At 34.5% G+C, this 22,923-nt stretch overlaps 1 protein-coding gene across 4 annotated transcripts in view; it reads left to right on the top strand.

Annotated features, from left to right (window-relative positions):
- MMUT (methylmalonyl-CoA mutase) overlaps positions 1-21,813 on the top strand; it is a 33,761-nt gene extending 11,948 nt beyond the window's left edge. For 2 of the 4 annotated variants that reach the window (XM_032140577.2, XM_032140578.2), the window contains exons 7-15: positions 2,361-2,472; positions 3,496-3,611; positions 6,531-6,646; positions 9,334-9,465; positions 10,948-11,095; positions 15,584-15,751; positions 19,378-19,455; positions 20,706-20,798; positions 21,653-21,813. In XM_032140577.2, the coding sequence (XP_031996468.1) occupies positions 2,361-2,472; positions 3,496-3,611; positions 6,531-6,646; positions 9,334-9,465; positions 10,948-11,095; positions 15,584-15,751; positions 19,378-19,455; positions 20,706-20,798; positions 21,653-21,682 (993 nt within the window). In that variant the 3' untranslated portion in view covers positions 21,683-21,813. Of the gene's footprint in view, positions 1-2,360; positions 2,473-3,495; positions 3,612-6,530; positions 6,647-9,333; positions 9,466-9,811; positions 9,880-10,947; positions 11,096-15,583; positions 15,752-19,377 lie in introns of those variants that run through there. The other 2 variants (XR_009211281.1, XM_032140579.2) reach the window with 2 other exon arrangements.
- The last annotated feature ends 1,110 nt before the right edge of the window (positions 21,814-22,923 follow it).

Here is a 22,923-nt window from a genome sequence, read left to right as displayed (position 1 = left end):
TTTCAAAACAATCCATTTAAAAATACATTTGTATTAAAGTATTTTATTAAAAGAATTAAAAAGACAGCTAGTATTAAAAAGCTCATACAAAGAACAGCAGTTTTTGATAATCTACTTGTTTTTTCCTGCTTCCTGGAGTAAGATACATACTTCTTTGCTTATTTTTGTTTTTATCTGCATAGTTTAAAATCACATGTATACTGTTTCTTCTAATTTCATCAACTGTAGACATTACACATGAAACCTTAGACACTATCTATTGCTTTCCTAGAAGGGTAGTTTAGATTTTGGCCGATTCATACCCCTACTTTTCTTCCTCCCTTACTACCAATATAATTATATCTCAATATAATCTTCTGTGAATTCTTCTAGTGTTCTCATTTGACTTAAATTGTTTTTTCTCTATTTCTGCTCACTATTGCTGTTCTTTGACTCCTCTTTGCCATTATAGTAGGAATATATTTTCATTTCTCCTCTGTTTAATTCTGAATCTTGGATCCCTTGTCTGTCTCTTGGTTATTTGGATGTATATCTCATAGAAACCTGCTAAAAATGGTGCATGGGAGATACATTATTTGAAACTTTGCCTGTTTGGGAATGTCTTTCTTCTATTTTTATAATTGATTAATAGCCTGACTAAGCTTGACATTATTTCCATTCAGGAAATTCATAAGCAAGTTTATAAGCATTGATCTGTTTTTTATTCTAGATTTTTATTCTGGCTTTCAATATTTCTCATCAGAAATTCGATGCCATTCTCATTCAGGATCTTTCTTTCTGAAAGTATTGGGACCTCTTCTTTATTTTTTGTATTGATGTATAACTTGGTGTATTTTTTCCTACATGGTACTGAACCTTTATTGGGTCTTTTTCATCTCACCTTTTTTAAAAAAATATTTTTATAGCTCTAGGAAATTTTCTTGTATTATTTCTTTGACAGTATTTTTCTTGTCATTTTCATATGATTTCTCTTTCTAGAACTCCTAGTCATAAGCTACGGACCTCCTTAAATAATATCCTGATGTGCTGATGTTCTTATCTTTTTTTATTTTTTATTTTTTTTAAGACAGAGTCTTACTCTGTCACCAGGCTGGAGTGCAGTGGCGTGATCTCGGCTTACTGCAACTTCTGACTCCCTAGTTCAAGCGATTCTCCTGTCTCAGCCTCCCGAGTAGCTGGGATTACAGGCACACGCTACCATACCCAGATAATTTTTGTATTTTTAATAGAGACGGGGGTTCACCGTGTTGGTCAGGCTGGTCTCGAACTCCTGACCTCGTGATCCGCCCACCTCAGCTTCCCAAAGAGCTGGGATTATGAGCGTGAGCCACTGCTCCCTGCCTGTTCTTATCTTTTCTATAGTATATCTGTTTGCCTTTTTGTTCTGTGTTCTTAAAGGTTTGTCAACTTTATGTTTCTACTTATTTTTACATTCATGTATTATATTTTTAATTCATAGAGCTCATTTTTGTTTTCTAATTTCCCCCTTATAATTAATGTCATCTTCATTTGTTTCATTAGTGCAGAATTCGTTTATATTCTGAATTCATGATATTTTCTGAAGTTTTCTTTTGCATCCTGTATTGTCTCTGTTTTCTCTCTGTGCTTTTTGTTTTTAGTCTTTAGTCAAGAGTATAGGCTTTTATTTCAGTAAGACATCTTACCCTTACTTCTCTCTGTATTTGGTATTTGATAGTTCATTGCATCTTGAGTTCATTTTCTGTAGACAGTAAACTTTGGTTCTCCTGACAGAATGAGAGAGGGGTGGTTGCAGACTCTCAAATTGTCTTCTTTTTAGCTTCTCATTTTACACTTACGTAGAATCCAATACAGATTCTTCTTTCTTGAATTCATCAGGGAAAAGCAGGTTGACCTTGATCCTTTTTGCTAAATCATATATCATTCCACTGTCTGTTTTCTACCTTCATATATGAAGCTATGATTGAAGGTTTAAATGTTTCCTGATTTCATTAAAGATGGGGTTACATTGTTTTTCTGCAGCTCAAATCAAAAGTAAATTGCATTTTAAAATATATTTTTCTTAGAGACTTTATGTAATTATGAAAACTTTACCTAAAAATAAAGATTAGAGAATTGATGTTGCTTTAATTTTCTCCCAAGACTTAAGAGGTTTTGTGTTTTTTGGAATATACTTGTTAGTTGTCTTTTCAAGTAACTATAAACACACAAATTCTAATTAATGCCTTTGATGTTTATTTAATTCTGTTCTTATGAAACATTAACATTTAGTTTATAATTTTATTAATATTAGTAATTATATAACACTCATAACAAATTTATATAGTTTACACACATTTTTAATATTCTCTTTTAGTTTTGTTAAATGTTTTTCTTTTTAGCTCATTAATGAAATTGAAGAAATGGGTGGAATGGCCAAAGCTGTAGCTGAGGGAATACCTAAACTTCGAATTGAAGAATGTGCTGCCCGACGGCAAGCTAGAATAGATTCTGGTAAGATAGTGAGAAAGTTCATATATGAAATCCAGTAGTTAAAAAGAAATTCATTTGTTTGAAGATAACATGTATAGTTAATAAAACAAAAATAATGAAAAATGGAACTTGGGTAAATTTTTTCTCATATACTTGTATCTATCTATATATATATTTTCTCATACATGGATGCACACAGGCAAGCATATGTACAGTGTGTGTGGATGTCTACCCATTGTATATATGTACATGTTTGTGGGTAGATGTCATTAACATTTTGAAGATGACACTGTTGATGATCACAGTGTTCTCTGCATTGGAGTATTCATTCATTCGATGCATACTTTTTTAGTTTATTTTGTTTGAGGCACTTGCTATGTCTGGGTATACAACTGTGAACAGGACAGACATGACCTCTATGACCTCTGTGCACACAAATCTTACATTCTAGTAAAAGAGAGGAAAATGAACAAGTCAATAAAGAATTATAGATCATGATAAGTGCTATGAAGGAAATATGAAGGAGTATAACCAGGGGTAGGGGTTGTGGGAAGTTTTGTATAAGGGTAATAATCTGGTAGTTTGAGGTAAAATGTATTCTTTATCATGTAAGGAATTATCTTTGTAATTTTGATTTACTACTTATAGATTATAGAAGGGTTCTTTTTTTGTTTAAAAGTGATTGGCTGAATTAAAAAAAATTAGAAAAGCTACTGGGTATTCATTCTCTACCTTATAAATCTTAGATGGCAACTTCTCTGTTATTTTGAAGTGTCAGAAGATTTATTAGGAACGGTGGGAAAGTGTATATGAATAGTTTGGTAGAATAATGAAAGTCCTTCCTTACAGAGACTCTGACATATACCTCTACTTTTCTCTCACACCCCCTTCTCAGATTGGGATTTGCTGATCTATATTGAAGTTGCATTAAGAATTAAGAATACTACTTAAAGATATTAAATTTATAAGGAAAATACATCATAACCAGAGCATTAGAGTTAGATAATTATTTGTGAATAAAATTTTTCTTTGGGAAATTACCAGGTTCTGAAGTAATCGTTGGAGTAAATAAGTACCAGTTGGAAAAAGAAGATGCTGTAGAAGTTCTGGCAATTGATAATACTTCAGTGCGAAACAGGCAGATTGAAAAACTTAAGAAGGTATTAACAGCTTGTTTGTTTTTTTTTTTAATTCTGTGTTCTGGGCTCTGGCTAAGCTCTTAAATTGTCCTGCTTACATTAATCCTTACAACAGCATGAGGTGTGTATTAATTTCCATCATTTCAAATGTAAGGGAACTAAAGATAAGGCATTGAAAAACTTGCTCAGGATAAATAATTGGACAAACAGGACTCAGTCTTAGTCTGTTGACACAAAAAACTTATTTTAAACCATGATATCTACCTCTGTGAAACTTATAAGTTGTTATTACAAACCACACTACAATAATAATACCTTCCATAATTTATAGATTAAACCCAAGGCTTAGATGATTATGTAACTTACTAAAAATTAAAAACAGAATAAAGTTTAGAGTTAGTATTTGAACCCAGGGCTTCTTATTGTAATTTCTTTCACCAGAATGATGGCATCTGATACTACTTTGGAATAATTACTTGCTTTTTGATTTTTAAAATTCAACTATATTTGGTAGTGCTTTAGTAAGGTACAGTTTACAATAACCTTTAGTTATTTTGATTGAAACTAGAGTACCGTATTCCCTTCTTATTTTTAGTTTGTCACTGAGTTGATCCAGAGCATATGAAATACTAAAATAGATAAATTAATTGTCACTGTTGTAACCTATATATTTTTGTTGTATGAAGCTACTTTGGCCTCTTAATCTTTGGCTTTGTAAGTACTGCTGTTTCCAAGGTAGGAAGCTTAAACATTTAATGGTTTTTCTTTGTTTACTTTTCTTGAGATTGTTTAATGTCTGGCTTTTTTTTAGTTCAATCTATAAAAATCTAATAGTATTTATTTTTGGAAAACCCTTTCTTTTCTCTTATACTTTAGGTTATTAACTTTATATCTTCATAGCCTGAGGGATTTCATTTATCATGAATAATGATAAACCTTATTTTGGGCAAGAGAGAAATTCATTAATGATAATATAGGAATAATAGTTAACATTTATTGAGCACTTACTGTGTACCACATACTGTACTAAATCCTTTTCTTGAATTGTTGTTTTTGTGTATTATTTTATTTAACAGGTAGTTACTATTTTTATTTCCATTTACAGATGAGGGAAAATATATTCCAATATAATGATTGGAGAGTCTCATTTAGTTGCTCAAGTTTATAGTTTAAGTGACAAAGCTGGGATTTGAATGCAGGCTTTTTGACTCTAGAGCCAGTTTAGGAGAAATAGATATTCTGATGTAACTTCTTCCTAGTTTTGAACTTCCTTAGGACCATGACCAAATCAAAGTTCTTCTATTATAAAAATTAATTTTCATAGCTAGACTCAGATATTTTTATAGCAAAATATATTTCTCCTGCAATACTCTGAGCTCTCTTTAGTAATGAACTCAAGTTTATATTTTCTTATGCTTTCCTTTTACCTGTGGTTTTAACAATATTTTACCTGTGGTGGTAATTTTTTAAAAAACGTGAACTACTTCAACAGTAATTTTATATTAAATTATTTTTCTGTAACCCTCAGCCCTAATTAATTTTAGCATGTGTTTTCACTCCTTGAATTTTAGTAATCTGTTGTTGAGATAATTATAGCAAACTACCTAATCTAAGGATGACTAGTTTTCTAGTAAACCAGAAAAGGTGTACTTCTTAGGTCTTTGCTCAAATGTCACCTTATCTAAGAAGCTTACAGTGATCCAATATCTACAATAGCACCCTACTACCCTGTGCCAAATCACTTCGTTATTTACTCGATTTACTTTATTTTTCTCTTAAATTGTATGTGTTTATTGTTTCTTTCTCCAATAAAAGATAAAGAAAAATGGGCATTTTTATGGAGAATTTGGAGTTGAGTTTTTTCTTGCTCTAAATTTAGTTGGACCTCCATATCTGTGGGTTCCACATCTATAGATTTAACCAATAATGAATTGAAGATATTTGAGAAAAAAAGAATGGATGCGTCTGTACTGAATATGTACAGACTTTTTTCTTGTTATTTCCTAAACCATACAGTATAACAACTATTTATGTAGTATTTACATTGTATTAGGAATTATAAGGAATCTGGAGATGATTTAAAGTGTACAAGAAAATGTACATAGGTTATATGCAAATACTACATCATTTTATATAACGGCCTTGAACATCCCTGAATTTTGGTTTCTGTGGACAGGGTGGGCAGTGGGTCATGAAACCAATCACTCACAGATACTGAGGGATGACTGTATAAATTTTCTGTACAACCTCTGCTTATATATACTATATAATATTAGTGGCATCTTGAGCAGTGTATTTTAGACTCTTTTACAGATGGTACAATTTGTAAAAAAATGGATTTGTGCAACTTTATTTTGACAAATGCAGAGCAGAGTTAGGACCCAGGGAAAACGTTTTTTACTATGCTCTTCATTGTATATCTTTTTCTTAGTCCCTCTTTCTCTCTTGAGATTATTTTTAAATAAAAGTATAGCAATATACATATTATTATCAATATATTATTATTTATCTAAAGGAAACTTAAAATATAACTAAAATATTCTCTAAGTTTTGATTTTTTTTCTTGTCACTATTAATCTTTAGTGTTCCTTCAAAATACTTCATATGAAAGACCCACTTGTTTACAATGTCTTGGTACTTTAGAAAAGCCTAAGTAACATGTGCTACTTGGGAAGGTCAGCACTATTATTGCCCTTCATGTTTCTGATTTGTTAGGATTATACCAAATGTAATATTATTTTAGGAAATCCTGAGTGAATGAATGAATTGAATGAATAAAATTCCTAGGTTATATGTTATTCTTTTCAATTTTTTGCTCTTATATTTGGAGTTAGGATTGTGGAAAAAAATGCCATATGGTATGCATCAGGGTCTAATCTCTTGATCTCTGTTTTATTCTCTCTTCATGTAAATTGTCCCTTTCCTTGACTTTTTCCATAGATCAAATCCAGCAGGGATCAAGCTTTGGCTGAACGTTGTCTTGCTGCACTAACCGAATGTGCTGCTAGCGGAGATGGAAATATCCTGGCTCTTGCGGTGGAGGCATCTCGTGCAAGGTAAAGATATATAAGTTTGGAGGTTTCCAAGGACTAAAAGTTGACCAGTTTAGCTTTTCAGAGTATACCTAAATAAAAGGTTGATCCTATAAACCATGTGAGCCCAAAAGAAAATAACGGCATCCATAATAAATTTAATTCTTATCATTTTAAAATCTCTGTATTTAAAACATTCATATATTTTGAGTGAACTGTATTAATAATTGTGTATTTTACTGTGGCTGAGGAATTTTGAAACTATTGTAATGAATCCATTTCACTGATTCTCAGGTTGAAATGTGTTGGACTCTCAAGTATATCACCAGGTTTATGCCTATTACCTTGGTATTTTACCAGTTAAAATGGCTCTGGGGTAGAGAGGGGAATATTAATCTGAGAATTTATAGGAAAAACTTGTCATCCCATTGCTTTTGAATTAGTTTTAACCATGAAGCGACCAGAAGAGCAACCAATTTCCTCACACCCCCATCCCAGTCCTTCTTCCCTTGTTATTGGAGCCATGTGTTCTTTTAGGAGTAGAATACTTACTGTTACTAGTCTTTTATCTCCTGTTGACATTTTGGTCTACTGCATTTGATTTTCTACTGTAATATAATTGCTCTTACTAAGTTCACTAGCGACCTCCTCTTTGTCTGATACTGTGGATAATTTTTAGTCCTTATCTTGAATTCTCTACAGTATTTAACATTATTGACCACCTCTTCCTTCTTGAAACTTTTTGCCTTTGTAACCCTTAACATGCTCCTTTGTCTCCTAACTTTTGTCATCCTGCATTTAAAAAAGGCTAAGTGAAAAACAGAATCTAATCTCATGTTATATCTGCTTCTGTGTTCCCACAGACACGATATTTGGCAAAGTGAAGTTTTTTGTACTTACTACCTAATAGGATTGTTGTGAGAAGACATTAAATCATTAAAAATAGTTCCTGAAACAGAATATGGCACTTAATGTGTTAATTTTTATTATTTTTCTATTTGTTGTTATTTAAAAATTATCTCATTATGTATATCAATATATAAATAAATTCATTATATTAAGAACCAGAAGGAGTCTGAAATATTACCCTTCTTGCAAGCTAACAAGTTATCCTGTATAGTGGGGTGCTGGTTGATGATATGAGGTCCCTGGATCAGAACCTAATGACAGTTTGTTACTACAATATTAATAGCCATAACATCAGCAGGTTTTGGGCTAGTTCCTTTGATCCCCAATTGATGTGAGTGATGTGAAAAGGACTGCTAGATGATACCTCATGTACAGTGCAGTGGGTTGCATTCAAGGAGATTCGGTTGCATTCAAGGAGATTGGGTTGCATTAGGGATTCGGAATCTTTTGTAATGGGTAATAAGCACGGCCCCCATTGTTCTAGAGGCAGACATTATTATATTGGACAGAAAGCAAACCTACCCTTTGCTCTGGAGGTAGCCAATATTTCTGTCTTCTAAGGTGATTCAGTATACAGACATCTTTGAAAAGATAGTCCAGAATAAAGAGCCGTCAGTGCTTTGCTCCACAGGATGTGCAGAAAAGCAAGTGACCCATGGAAAATTTTCTTCCAATATATGGCAGTATCATTAAATAGATTACTTTTGCTTTTAAGTGTTTATTTCTTAATATAATGAACTTTTTAAAAAATGTTGCTTTAACTGGTTAAGGTATAGTATAAATAGTATGTGCTGTTTTTTTCTACTACTAATTTCATAAAAAAATTAGATAACGTTTATTAAAGTCCTTTGATGGTTGCCAATGCCTTTTAGATTAAAACCTAATCTTCCGATAATCTGCAAGATGTGCTAGATGTGACTCTTGCCCATCTCTCTGACTCATCTTATACCACTTTCCTCACTATGCTGTGTTCCTAATGCCCTTCTTTCTATTTTTAGAACATAAAACATATTTTCCTACATCTCAGAGCCTTTGCTTTTAGTGCTTCCTTTTTCAAACACTCTTACTCTTTTATGTTCCCTTGGGATCCCCCTTTTTATAATTTATATCTTAGTTCAAAAGTCATATCTTCACATCTTCAATAACTTTAAAATAGTTCTTCCAGACACCCCATTCCATCTTTGCGTGGTTTAGTGTCGTTATAGTACTTATTACCTTATGAAATTGTCTTACTAGTTTATTTATTTAGTTGTTTATCATCTGCATCCTCTGACTAGATGTTACAGATGTTAATGTCTATAAGAACAAGCACTTCTTCTTTGGTCTCATTTATTACTGTATTGCTATAGTAGATATAGAGATATAGTAATATCTGGCACATATTAGGCACACAGCTAATGTTGGATGAGTTAGTGAACAAATGGATGGAATATGCTAAAAGATTTACTTCTTATCAAAACATATTTATGGGAGTGTTGCTGTTTATCCATTTGTGTTAAGTGGTGAATTATTCAGCAACCTTCAGGTACTTGTCTATATATATAATTATTAGGTCATTCAGTCATTTCTTGGTTGACAAATGTTGAAAAGAGAATTGGATGCATAAAGGCATCCAGAATAAAGTTTTCATAAGTATTTTCAGAAGAGATGCTTTCATAATACATTAAAAACATTCCTATTTTACATTTTTACAGTCGTTTACTTATGTAATAAAATATGTTTAATTATATTGAATATTATGGTAAACAGATATCTTTATCACAACGTAATGAAGTTAATGGAACCACCATTTCATGTTTCAGATGTACAGTGGGAGAAATCACAGATGCCCTAAAAAAGGTATTTGGTGAACATAAAGCGAATGATCGAATGGTGAGTGGAGCATATCGCCAGGAATTTGGAGAAAGTCAAGAGATAACATCTGCTATCAAGAGGTAATATGTAAGGTTTCTTAGGCCAGAATTTCATCTTTTCTGTTAACACAATCCCCTTGAATCTACTGGGAGCTTAATTTCCTTACATACAACTGAGAAATTTTTGAATTTTAAAATAATAAATAGTAAATTAAATATTAATTATATTATATAAACTATATAACATAATAGAGTATGTAATTTATTCATTACATATAATATATAATTAGAAACATACATGATACATATTATATATCTATACTATCATTATTTAATATGTACATGATAATATTTAATAATAAATATCAAATATTGAAACTATTATTAGTTTTCATATAATTAATACTATTTTGAACTTTCACCATAGTCCCCTTCAGGAGTTTCTGATGTCAAACAGATGTTTAACTAACAATGATATTGCTTCATGTCCTCCAGGTATTTATATTTCAATCTGCTTACTATGGTAGAGTTTCATATTTTTTGAATTTGTTTACATTATTCATTGCTTGAATAATTATAAAATCTTAATTTTCGTAATTGAAAGTAAACATTTAGTTGGCATCTATGCATACATTACAATCAGTATTTACTGAACTGATAATAACTTACATTTCCACAGCATGACTTGGAAATATATATTAATGTGATCATATTTCTCAAGTGTAAAAACTAGCTTTTTGATGATTGGTCTTCTCAACCTCTGTAACAAGCTTCCCATTAGAAACTGAATTTCCATACTTGTATACTAGATAAATATCAAAACAGCCAAGGTGAAAGTCATCAAAATGGAACTTTTTTCTTTTAACAAAGATAAGTGCTTTCTTGTGTTGGAAGTAAATTTGTCAGTGCAGCAAGCAAGCATTTTGATTATATAGCATGATGAGAAACCATATTGCTGTTAGCTGGGGAGAGTTCACACTTATGAAGGGTAGATGAGATATGGACAATTAAAAGCAGCCAGTCTGTCACATATATGTATAAATGACTGTGAAGTCACTTTTTAGTTTATATTTAAATCTTTCTGCATGTTGTACTCTGTACCCTGGCTCATGAAGGTGGGAGGTTGTCATTTTTTTGTCTTACTTCACCGTGATGTTCTCGGTGTTATGTGCTTATAGTCTGTGCCATCTTTCAGACTTTCCTCTAAGGAGGAGATGGCTTTAATGGAGCTCTCAATGTGAAATAGATGCATTAACAAAATACGGATGGGAACAGGGAGATCATCACGAAAAATAGCTAATGGATGCTGGGCTTAATACCTAGGTAATGGGGTGATCTGTGCAGCTATTCACCATGGCACGTGTTTAACTATGTAACAAACCTGCACATTAACCCCTGAATGTAAAATAAAAATTGGAAAAAAAAAAAAAACCCAAAATACAAGTAAACAAATTAGGTGTTTTTAAATAAACTTGAAAGATTTGCTGTGAATAAATTAGTTTTTATATCTTGCCTTTGGAAAATTAATATCTAACTACTGATATATTTTTAAATGTTTTTCAGGGTTCGTAAATTCATGGAACGTGAAGGTCGCAGACCTCGTCTTCTTGTAGCAAAAATGGGACAAGATGGCCATGACAGAGGAGCAAAAGTTATTGCTACAGGATTTGCTGATCTTGGTTTTGATGTGGACATAGGCCCTCTTTTCCAGGTACTAAAAACTGTTGGGGGGAATTTCTAAAGTATTTACTAGTCACTTACATTTAGAAAACTTAGTAAAATGATGAGAGACATTGAACAGATTAATACATCTCCTGGTAACTGGTATGCAGCCACTGACTTGGTAAATGCCTTTCTCTCCATTCCTGCCCACAAGGCCCACCAGAAGCAATTTGCCTTCAGCTGGCAAGGCCAGCAATATACCTTTACTGTCCTACTGCAGGGGTTTATTAACTCTCCAGCTTTGTCATAATCTTATTCGAGAGACCTTGATCACTTTTCACTTCTGCAAGATATCACAACTGGTCCATTAATTGATGACATTATGCTGATTAAATCCAGTGAGCAAGAAGTAGCAAACAAACTGGACTTATTGGTGAGACATTTGCATGCCAGAGGATGGGAAATAAATCTGACTAAAATTCAGGGACCTTCTCCCTCAGTAAGGGGTCCAGTGGTGTGGGGCCTGTTGAGATATTCCTTCTAAGGATAATCTTAGAAGGATAAATTGCTGAATTTGTCCCCTACTAAAACCAAGAAAGAGGAAAAATGCCTAGTGGGCCTATTTGGATTTTCGGAGGCAACACATTCCTCATTTGGAATGTGTTACTCTGTGTTACTCTGGCCTATTTATCGAGTGACCCGAAAGGCTGCCAGTTTTGAGTGGGGTCCAGAATAGGAGAAGGCTCTGCAACAGGTCCAGGCTGCTATGCAAGCTGCTCTGCCACTTGGGCCATATGACCTAGCAGATCCAATGGTGCTTGAGGTGTCAGTGGCAGATAGCAATGATGTTTGGAGCCTTTGGCAGGCCCCCATAGGTGAGTCACAGCAGAGGCCTCTAGGATTTTGGAGGAAAGCCCTGCCATCTTCTGCAGATAACTACTTTCCTTTTTAGAGACAGCTCTTGGCCTGTTACTGGGCTTTGGTGGAAACTGAGTGTTTGACTATGGGTCATCAAGTCACCATGCGACCGGAACCGCCTATCATGAACTGGGTGCTTTCTGACCCATCTAACTATAAAGTGGGTCTTGCACAGCAGGTTTCCATCATCAGATGGAAGTGGTATATATGTGGTTGGGCTTGAGCAGGTCCTGAAGGCACAAGTAAGTTATGTGAGAAAGTAGCTCAAACGCCCATGGTCTCCACTCCTGCCACCCTGCCTTCTCTTCCCCAGCCTTTATATATATATATATATCTGTAAGGGGGAGTTTATTAAGTGTTAACTCACATGATCACAAGGTCCCACAGTAGGTCTTCTGCATGCTGAGGAGCAAGGAGAGCCAGTCCGAGTTCCCAAACTGAAGTACTTGGAGTCCAATGTTCGAGGGCAGGAAGCATCCACCACGGGAGAAAGATGTAGGCTTGGAGGCCAGGCCAGTCTCTCTTTTCACATTTTTTTGCCTGCTTATATTCTAGCCGCGCTGGCAGCTGATTAGATGGCGCCCACGCAGATTAAGGGTGGGTCTAGCCCTTTCCTAGCCCACTGACTCAAATGTTAATCTCCTTTGACAACACCCTCACAGACACACTCAGGGTCAATACTTTGTATCCCTCAACCAAGTTGACACTCAATATTAACCATAACACATATAGTCCAATTAATTCTGATAGAAATAAAAATAGAATATAATTAATCTTTCAGACTTTTAAAAGTCTCAGTTCAGAACTAAAACTGATTATGCCTCTGGAACTATGAAGATTACTTTCAAAGATCTTATTGTACTCTTTATTGAGATTTGACTAATATTTTGTGGGAAAGATAGCCCACATGGGATTGGTGAAAAGTGTTTTGAAAAGGAAATCAAATAGCAATATAAGCTCAATTCATAAGTAAGGTTATTTTCGTTTATTTTTGTTGTTGTTTTTTAACTCTCTACTGATATGTTACTTAGTCACAGAATATTAGACAGGAAAATAATTTGCTGGAGATAAATTACACTATCATTTTCCATAGAATGATAATACAAAAAAAATTGTCTAAAAAGTACATTGTAATAATTTTATATGAAAAGCCTTATCTACTACATATTTATTGATCATCTACCAGATACTAGGCTGAGTTGAGTAGGATACAATTTTGTCCTCAAGGAGGTTACAATCTCCTAACAAGAGAGATTTACTTGTAATTTCATCAGAGTATGAAAATTACTATAACTAAAATATGGACAAGGAGGGCATCTCACTTGTTACAAGAAACCCAGAAACTTATGTTTGTTGATCCTTGAAACTTATGTTTGTTTCAGAAACACAGTGCCATTTGCTTTCTAGTAAAATCACTCTCTGAAGTGGATGGAGGAGAGCTGCAACTAGATTCAAGGAGTCCGGAGAAGAAAAACAATGAGAAACAATGAAGACCTTAAATAGGGCAATGTCAGGATCTCAAGAGAAACCAAATCTCAGCTAGGATTTTGAAGAAAATTTAATGGAGGGACTACTTACAGATATGTAGGCAGGATTGATAGAACCACTAAGGAGTAGTGAGGCCTCCAGGAATTAAATTTTTAAGAATTTCAAAAGCCAGTTGTTTTTCATGGTGTGAAATGTGTCTCATTTAAGTTCCTTATAGATTCTAGAGATTAGACCTTTTACTATTGCCTAAAACCAAAGGTGATAAGTACTAAAAACTCATAAATCCCTATACTTACTATATTTTATTATTAACTGCTCTTTAGGTTATTTCCATCTGTTTTATCTATATGGTAGAGATACTGTATCATTGTGTGGCTATTATGCATCTTTTTTTCTGCTTTGCATTTAGTAATGTCACGTTAATAGGGTGAAATTGGCTATGGTTGGAATATTCACAACATAAAAATCAGCAAACACTAAAAATTAGGGATTGAGTTATTATTTTCAGAAAATTTGATGAAAAATGTAAATAATCAGAACAAAGTTCTCTGAGGGAAATAATGTAACAATGAATATTAAATTTAAACGTTTCTGATACCTGTAGGCATTACATTAGGAAGACCCCCAACATTTGAGGAAACATTCTTTTAGAATTCAAAAAAATATTATTTTTTGTTTGTTTTTTTTTAACTTTTATTTTAAGTTCAGGGGTACACGTGTAGGTTTGTTATATAGGTAAACTTGTGTCGTTAAGCCTAGTACCCACTAGTTATTTTTCCTGATCCTCTCCCTCCTCCTGCTTCTCTACCCGCTGATAGGCCCCAGTGTGTGTTGTTTCCCTCTTTGCCTTCTTTGTGTCCATGTATTCTCATCATTTAGCTCCCACTTATAAGAAAGAACATGTGGTATTTCTGTTCCTGTGTTAGTTTGCTAAGGATAATGGCTTCCAGCTTCATCCATGTTCCTGCAGAGGACATGATCTCATTCTTTTTTTCTGGCTGCATAGTATTCTTTAGTGTGTATGTATCACATTTTCTTTATCCAGTCTATCACTGACGGGCATTTAGGTTGATTCCATATCTTTGCTGTGGTGAATAGTGCTACAATGAACATACATGTGAATGTGTGTGTGTTTTTTTTTTTTTGAGGCAGAGTCTTGCTCTTTCGTCCATGCTGGAGTGCAGTGGTACGATCTTGGCTCACTGCAACCTCTACCTCCTGGGTTCAAGCGAGTCTTCTGCCTCAGCCATATGAGTAGCTGGGACTACAGGCACATGCCACTATGGTGGCTAATTTTTGTATTTTTAGTAGGGATGGGTTTCACCATGTTGGCCAGGCTGATCTCGAACTCTTGACCTCAAATGATCCTCAAGGGAGCCTCTGCCTCCCAAAGTGCTGGAATTACAGGTGTGAGCCACCACGCCCAGCTGCATGCATGTGTTTTTGTAATAGAAAGATTTCTATTCATTTGGGTATATTTATGGTAATGGGATTGCTGGGTTGGGAGGTATTTCTGTTTTTAGGTCTGTGCGGAATCACCACACTGTCGTCTACAATGGTTGAACTAATTTACACTCTCACCAACAGTGTATAAACGTTCCATTTTCTCCACAACCTTGCTAGCATCTGTTATTTTTTGACTTTTTAATAATAGCTGTTCTGACTGGTGTGAAATGGTGTCTCATTGGGGTTTTTAATTTGCATTTCTCTGACAATCAGTTATTTTGAGCTTTTATAAAATATGATTGTTAGCCACATGCATGTCTTTTTTGAAAAGTGTCTGTTCATTTCTTTTGCCTACTTTTTAATTTTTTTTTGTAAATTTGTTTGTTTTTTTATAGATGCAGGTATTAGACCTTTGTCAGATTCACAGTTTGCAAAAATTTTCTCCCGTTCTGTAGGTTATCTGTTTACTCTGTTGATAGTATCCTTTTGAGTGCAGATGCTTTTTAGTTTAATTAGATCTCAGTTTTCAATTTTTGCTTTTGTTGTAATTGCTTTTGGCATCTTCATCATGAAGCCTTTGCCCATTAGTATGTTCTGAATGGTATTGCCTAGATTGTCTTCCAGGGTTTTTATAGTCATTATCTAGTAATAAACAATGACTTATCTTTACTTTCTGACTGTTTAGACTCCTCGTGAAGTGGCCCAGCAGGCCGTGGATGCAGATGTGCATGCTGTAGGTGTAAGCACCCTCGCTGCTGGTCACAAAACCCTAGTTCCTGAACTCATCAAAGAACTTAACTCCCTTGGACGGCCAGATATTCTTGTCATGTGTGGAGGGGTGATACCACCTCAGGTATTTTTCATCTCTGTTTTTCTAGTACTGTGATGGGAATCTTGAGTAATGATAGCTTATATGTGGTTCTAAAGATAAACTTGTTGTAGATTTAGGAACATATTATTTCCTGGTGATTTCACTAAATAAATTCTACAAGGCCTAAAAGTGGACAGTGTTGTTTTGTATTCAAGTTATATTGCAATTTATTATGTGTAATTTACACTTTACAAAGCTTCAGTGAGAGAACTACCTCCTTGCAAACCAGTAACCTATGCTAGATGCCTGCCTTCATTCTCAATAAACAGTTATGGAGAAGGAACAGGATAAAAGTAATAAAACTCGTAAGTGGAGTAGAGAACAGTGGTAGTAAATACACAGTGAATATATCAAAACCTAGCCAGAGATACAGTGAGTACTCCTTGCCCTGGGGGGTGGAATGAGTCCTTTAGTTTACTTGCTTCTATTTAGAAGGAGCTACCTTGTCCTTTTCCTCCAGGATGATCCCATCCCTAAATGTTGTCTTACCTCAGAGCTATATCATTTACATGGTCCTATAAAACCCTTTATTATTTAAGCTAATTTGATGAGGGCATGGTATTTTGGGAGCCAAAAATATCCTATTGCAGACATAGATGGAATCAGCTTGTCTTGAAAATTATAGGCTGAATGGGGAGGAGGTGAATACATGAATAAAACTGTGAGTCCTCTTAGGAAAGGAGAAATAGATGTTACCTACAATGATATCAGTTAATTTATTAATGAGGTAGGGAGACACCTTCCACATATGACATTCCTGGCCAGTTAAAATAGTTATTTAAGATACAGATAGGTTCTGTTTCCAATCCGGTTCTCAATTATATCAAAATTTTCTTTTTTACTGAGAATGGAAAAAATGTCAAGTTAGAAGAACTGTGTGTGAAGCCGCTGTAAGTAAATGACTCTCAGATGCTAGCTACAAAGGCCCCATCACTATAGCAGGAATCCGTCAGTGAAGTGTGACCTTGTTTCCAGCTCTACAGTTTTTTTTTCCTCCATTAAAACTCAGAATATAGAATAGTACATTCATATACTACTTGTGAAAGGAGAAAATTCATATGAATAAGGTTGTGAGATTTGTAATAAAGTGTGGCTACTGAACAAACTACATATTTATTTTCTTTCCAACAACACATTATTTAATGTGATATAATCAACACAAAATTCTTTTTGTTAATATACTTGCCTATTATATTCATAAAATAGGTCATTATTTGAGAAACTAAAGGGTAGTTATTCTTTATCGCAGTCTATCTACAGAACACTTCTATCAGTGTTGCAGTTTTAGAGTCTGTGATACCTAGGCATGATATTAAAATGTAAGGACCAAAATAATTAGCCAATAGAAAACATTTGAATTGGAATTCATGTTGAGAAAAAAAAATGCCTGTTATATAAGTGAGCTGACATTTTCAAGAATTATATTTCAAATAAGTTGTATTAATTCTCTGGATATTTAAATTACTTAGAACATCTTTAGGTGTTTGCCATGTGATTTTTCCCATGAATTTAACAACTAAGGATAAGGGCCACTTTCTGTGTTATACTTTTGTGTGAATATGGGTATTATATAATTATAGCAGTTAACACCCTTGTATTTTCTCACTATCTGTTTGCAGTGAATATGTAAAATGTTGCTATTATTCAATTAAAGGTCACTTAGTTTTAAATTAGAAGGCACTAATATCTAGTGGCTAATCAAACAGATACAGCCTCTGCCATGTGGAGCTTACAGTTTCTGCAGTCTGATTAAATGAATAAACGTGGTCTGTCCTCACCAGTATGTTACTACAATCAGCATTTTCTAGCTGTCTTAGCAGCAGTCGCCTCCAAGGTTTTTCAGCAAGTTGAGTAGACTCACGATGCCTGCTTCCATCATGAAGCAGGCACTGTGCTATCCCTGGCCCAGCTAAGTGGAGGACATTCAAACATATATTTTTATTTGGAAATAATTTCAAACTAACAGATAAGTTGCAAAAATAAAAGTAGTACAAAAAATATCTGTATACCCTTTACCCAGATTCACTTACTGCTAACATTTTACCCCCTCACAAAGGTATATTTTACAAGGCTTATGTAAGAAAGAGTTAGATAAGTCACATACCCTTTTTTCAGTTGCAACATCTTGCAGTTCTCTTCCAGTTGAATCCTCCATTCTAAATCCATAACTAAGATGTCAGGACAAATGGTACACGGGATTTTTAGGAAGGAGGGAAGTATAAGACCTATGAATCTGACCATCTCCACTTTAGAGATGATTATTATTACATGTTTCATTCAGTTCCCTGATGAGCTCTTAAACTATATCATCTGCTCAAGAACAATGACATGTTTTGAGCACTTTTATGTGTCAAGTGCTGGGGAAACAGATTGGACATGATGTCTGCTTTCCGAATTTCACAGGCTAGAAGGAGACAAGTTCAGTGAGATGTGTTCAGTTCTATTGCAATATTATAGTATTATAAGAATATTACAAGTATATAATAGAGACAGAAAAGTAGTAGTTGGGGAGTAATTAGCATGACCATATAATTTATCACTTGAGAATAGAAACGGGTGCTCTTAAAAAGGGTGCTGCAACAATAAACACAAATCAGACTGTCCTGTCATATATGATCACCCTACTGGATAATGATCAGGTTCTTGTAGCACATCCTAACCGCAATCGATATTGCAGCTACGAATGTTCAGATGTTATAACAGTTAAAATCCTGCAGTATTATTTGTGCCCTTGATATCTTTTCACTCATACTTTGACTGTTCAAATAAACTAAAAAGGCTGGGCACGGTGGCTCATGCCTGTAATCCCAGCACTTTGGGAGGCCGAGGTGGGCGGATCACGAGGTCAGGAGATTGAGACCATCCTGGCTAATGTGGTGAAACCCCGTGTCTACTAAAAATACAAAATATTAGCCAGGCGTGGTGGCGGGCGCCTGTAGTCCCAGCTACTCGGGAGGCTGAGGCAGGAGAATGGCGTGAACCCGGGAGGCAGAGCTTGCAGTGAGCCGAGATCGTGCCACTGCACTCCAGCCTGGGCGACAGAGCGAGACTCCGTCTCAAAAAAAAAATAAATCAATCAATCAAATAAATAAACTAAGAAAACAGCAACAGCAACAGAGAATGAAAAAAAGATGGGCTTATTTTCATTTATAGAAAATCTATCAGGTGTCCAAATTCAAAGTGCCATCATTCACTAACTGCAGACAAAATACCTAGGAGAAAATAGTTTTTTAAGCTCAAACTTATCATATCATACTAAATTTAACACAAATAATGACAACTAGTGAAAACTTAGGTGAGAGAAAATTATGGCTTAAGGCTCAGAAGTTCTCAGTCAGGATATCCAGCTTCCTACCACAAGCAACACATAGAGGTATTTAGAAAATGGGCGGAGTGTTTTGTTTTTTAAATAACTTGGGCTGGGAGGCTGGTGCTGATGGCTATTAGTAGCACTCCCAATCAAGGAAGAATTTTTTAGCCCCAAATGCTAAAAAACTTTCAGTTGAGAAAGTTTTGGGTAATTGAGTGACAAAGAAGAAAGGATAGGGTTTTATTTCCGTGAAAATTGAAATAGTGTCTCTTATTAATTAAACACATTCTTTCAACAGGATTATGAATTTCTGTTTGAAGTTGGTGTTTCCAATGTATTTGGTCCTGGGACTCGAATTCCAAAGGCTGCCGTTCAGGTGCTTGATGATATTGAGAAGTGTTTGGAAAAGAAGCAGCAATCTGTATAATATCCTCTTTTTGTTTTAGCTTTTGTCTAAAATATTATTTTAGTTATGATCAAAGAAGAGAGTAAAGCTATGTCTTCAATTTAATTTCAATACCTGATTTGTGCTTTCCTTGAAAGCTTTACTTTAAAATACCTTACTTATAAGCCTGGTGTCATGCTATAAGTATGTACATACAGCTTCACTTCAAAAATAAAAAAAAAACCCCTAAAAACTCTCTATAACAATACTTTATCAAGAACTCTGGACAATGGTATTATTTTTAAAAATCATGGTGATGTATTTATTAGAATGTTTCTTATAAATCTGTTTACTTTTTATATTAATAATTAAACTGTACCTAAAAAACTGACTATTCCCATTTGTCAGTTTAGCATTACATTGTCTTGAGCACCAGAAAATAAAATCCATATATTAATAAAAACCTATCTTGAAAAACTAGTGGAGTGTATTTACGTGGCAAAAGAGATTTCGGGAGGAGTCCTCAGCCAAATTCTACCAGAATCACCTTGATAAAAGAAGTATTAAAATCAAGCATAGCAGTTTGGAATATGGGGAATTTGACAGTATATTTCTTCAAGTCTGATTTTACTTTCTTCCTGAGCATGACCATCTGACCTTGTTATTTCTGGGCTTGGCTCAAGACCCAGGAGAGTGGATGTTTATGAACATTCCTTTAAATAAAAGTGCTTAGGTTGTAGTTATGGCTTTGTCTAGAATGGTGATGTCAACTGTGAGTGTAGGTCTGTGACACAGAAAGAATTCAACTTTCCAGATCTACAAAGATGCTACCTTGCATAGATTTGCTCCTTAAACATAAATTGCAAAAATAAAAATATCACAGAGAACACCTGTACCAAAGTACAGGTGAAAGATTTGCTCACTAAAGAAGGAAAGTTGCCATTTACCTGTGTAACAAATCTGCATATCCTGCACATGTTCCCCAGAATGTAAAATAAAAAAAATTTAAATAAAAAAGGAAAGTTGTCCTTTATTGTTAACATGATCCATTACATGAATATAAAATAAATAATTATCTTTTGTAATAAATTTCTATTGTATTAGATCAGAGAGCAGTCTTTTGGAAAGTATTATAGGTACATTACTGTAGAATTTACAAACTCATTGTAATACAATGTATTTAATTTTCAGAATATGATTATCTGAATGGTATTGTCGTGATTATTGTTCTCATTTTACAGATGAACACTCTGACTTCAAGTCCAATGATATATTCACTATGCCACTATGCCATTTTATTGACTTTTCCTTGTAAAGCAATGCACACTAATTTAGTAAGTATTTGGTTTCTGTGATGTGTTCAGTTGTGTGCTGGGTGACATGTGAAATAAACTCATCCTTGAGGAATTTACAGTTCTTGACATTCAGTATCTTTTGAGTAGACTACTTTGGGAGGAAGAATAGCAGCCACTTGCTACCAAATTTCACGTCCATTTTGTGTGTGTGTGTGTGTGTGTGTTTGTGTTTGTTTACCTGAAGTCAGAAGTACTGGCTCCAATAACCTTACTATTGAAAACCTATTTTCTGAAATATCCAGTGGCATAACTCATAGAAATGAAATCTGGCCTGACTCTAAGATTAAATTTTCTTGTTATTATTATTAAATCAAGAAAGTGTTAAAACTTAAACACTTTAGTGTTATTTAGATTCCAAAAGAAATTTCATCTGACTTTTATTACTATCCTTATTTTTGGATGAAAACTTGTATGCCCAACAATGAGCAGACTTTTGGAAATGATCAGGAAAATAACCAAGTATATTAAAAAAGTAGATAGATATTTTATACAGATAAGCTATCCTATATTCACCAAATAGTGCAAGAAAATAATTAGTGGATCAGGAAGACAACTACTTTCCTCATTTCCTTTCATCGAAAACATCTGATTCAAAATAGAAGATTCCAGCACAACCAAAACATACTGCACAAAGCAATTTAACTTACTGATACGTGTTGTTTCACAGGTGAGCACTTCATCAATCTAATAGTGCCCAATCTTAGTTACAGCTATTTCATCTTTGATAAGGTTATATTTATGATGCATGATGCCAGTGAGGCAACTGACAGAGATAGGAAGAAGATTTTGCATTCATAGCCAGTGTGATCTAGATATCTTTGCTTTGTTTACAGGCTAATGAAGAATCAAGAGTTCGTCTGTGAGAAACACTACGTACACATATCCACACCTGAACTGAAGAAATAGGGAACTCAGGCATTAACTAACTTAAACTCTTATCAATCAGGGTTCAGAGAAGAAGAATCAGTAGGAGAAATGTGTATGTGAGAGTGTGTGTGTGTGTGTGTGTGTGTGTGTGTGTGTGTGTGTGTGTGTGTGTTGTGTGTGTGTGTGTGTGTGTGTGTGTGTGTGTGTGTGTGTGTGTGTTTATGAGCTGGCTGGAACCCCACAGGCATAAGCTGAAGCTTGTTTTCTTCAGGGAACCAGTCAGGAAGGAAGATAATAGACGGAATGGAGAGCAATTGTTGATTCAATGACTGGAGTCTGGGCTCAGGAAAGGTTCAAACCCTTTTTATTATTTTTATTTTTTATTTTTTAATTATACTTTAAGTTCTGGGATGCATGTGCAGAACATGCAGGTTTGTTACATAGATATACATGTGGCATGGCGGTTTGCTGCACCCATCAACCCATCATCTAGGTTTTTTAAGCCCTGCATGCATTAGGTATTTGTCCTGATGTTCTATTTATCTTATTTGTCACATTTTTCTTTACATTTTTGAACATATTTGTAGTATATTAGCTATGCTAAGGTTTTTGCATGACAATTCTATTATTTCTGTCATTTTGGAGTATGCATTCATTTTTTTTCTTTCTGGTTATGGGTTATGTTGCTTTTTTGTAGACCTGGTAATTGATCATTAGATGACAGATACTGTAAGTTTTGTATTAGTTTGCTGTATTAGTCCGTTTTCACATGGCTAGAAAGAACTACCTGAGACTGGGTAATTCATAAAGAGAAGAGGTTTAATTGACTTACAGTTCTGCATAGCTAGGGAGGCCTCAGGAAGCTTACAGTCATGGCAGAAGGTGAAGGGAAAGCAAGGCATGTCGTACATGGCAGCAGGGCAGAGAGAAAGAGAGGAAGTGCCACATTTTTAAATCATCAGATCTCATGAGAACTCACTCCCTATCATGAGTATAGCATGGGAGAAATCACCCCGAAGATCCAGTCACCTTCCAGCAGGTCCTGCCAATAAGTGGGGATTACAATTCAAGATGAGATTTGAGTGGGGACACAGAGCCAAACCATATCAGTTGCATTCCTTCAAAGAGTATTGAACTATGTCCTCACACAAAGTTAAACTACTTGCAGTTCATTTTTATTTTTTCCATGCTTGCTTTTAAGCTCTGTTAGTCTGGGTCAAGAACAGCCTTTACAGTA

This window comes from Hylobates moloch, unplaced genomic scaffold, assembly GCF_009828535.3.
Source record: "Hylobates moloch isolate HMO894 unplaced genomic scaffold, HMol_V3 SCAFFOLD_20, whole genome shotgun sequence".
NCBI classification, from domain to species: domain Eukaryota; kingdom Metazoa; phylum Chordata; class Mammalia; order Primates; family Hylobatidae; genus Hylobates; species Hylobates moloch.
This window is presented reverse-complemented; position numbering and strand designations above follow the sequence as displayed.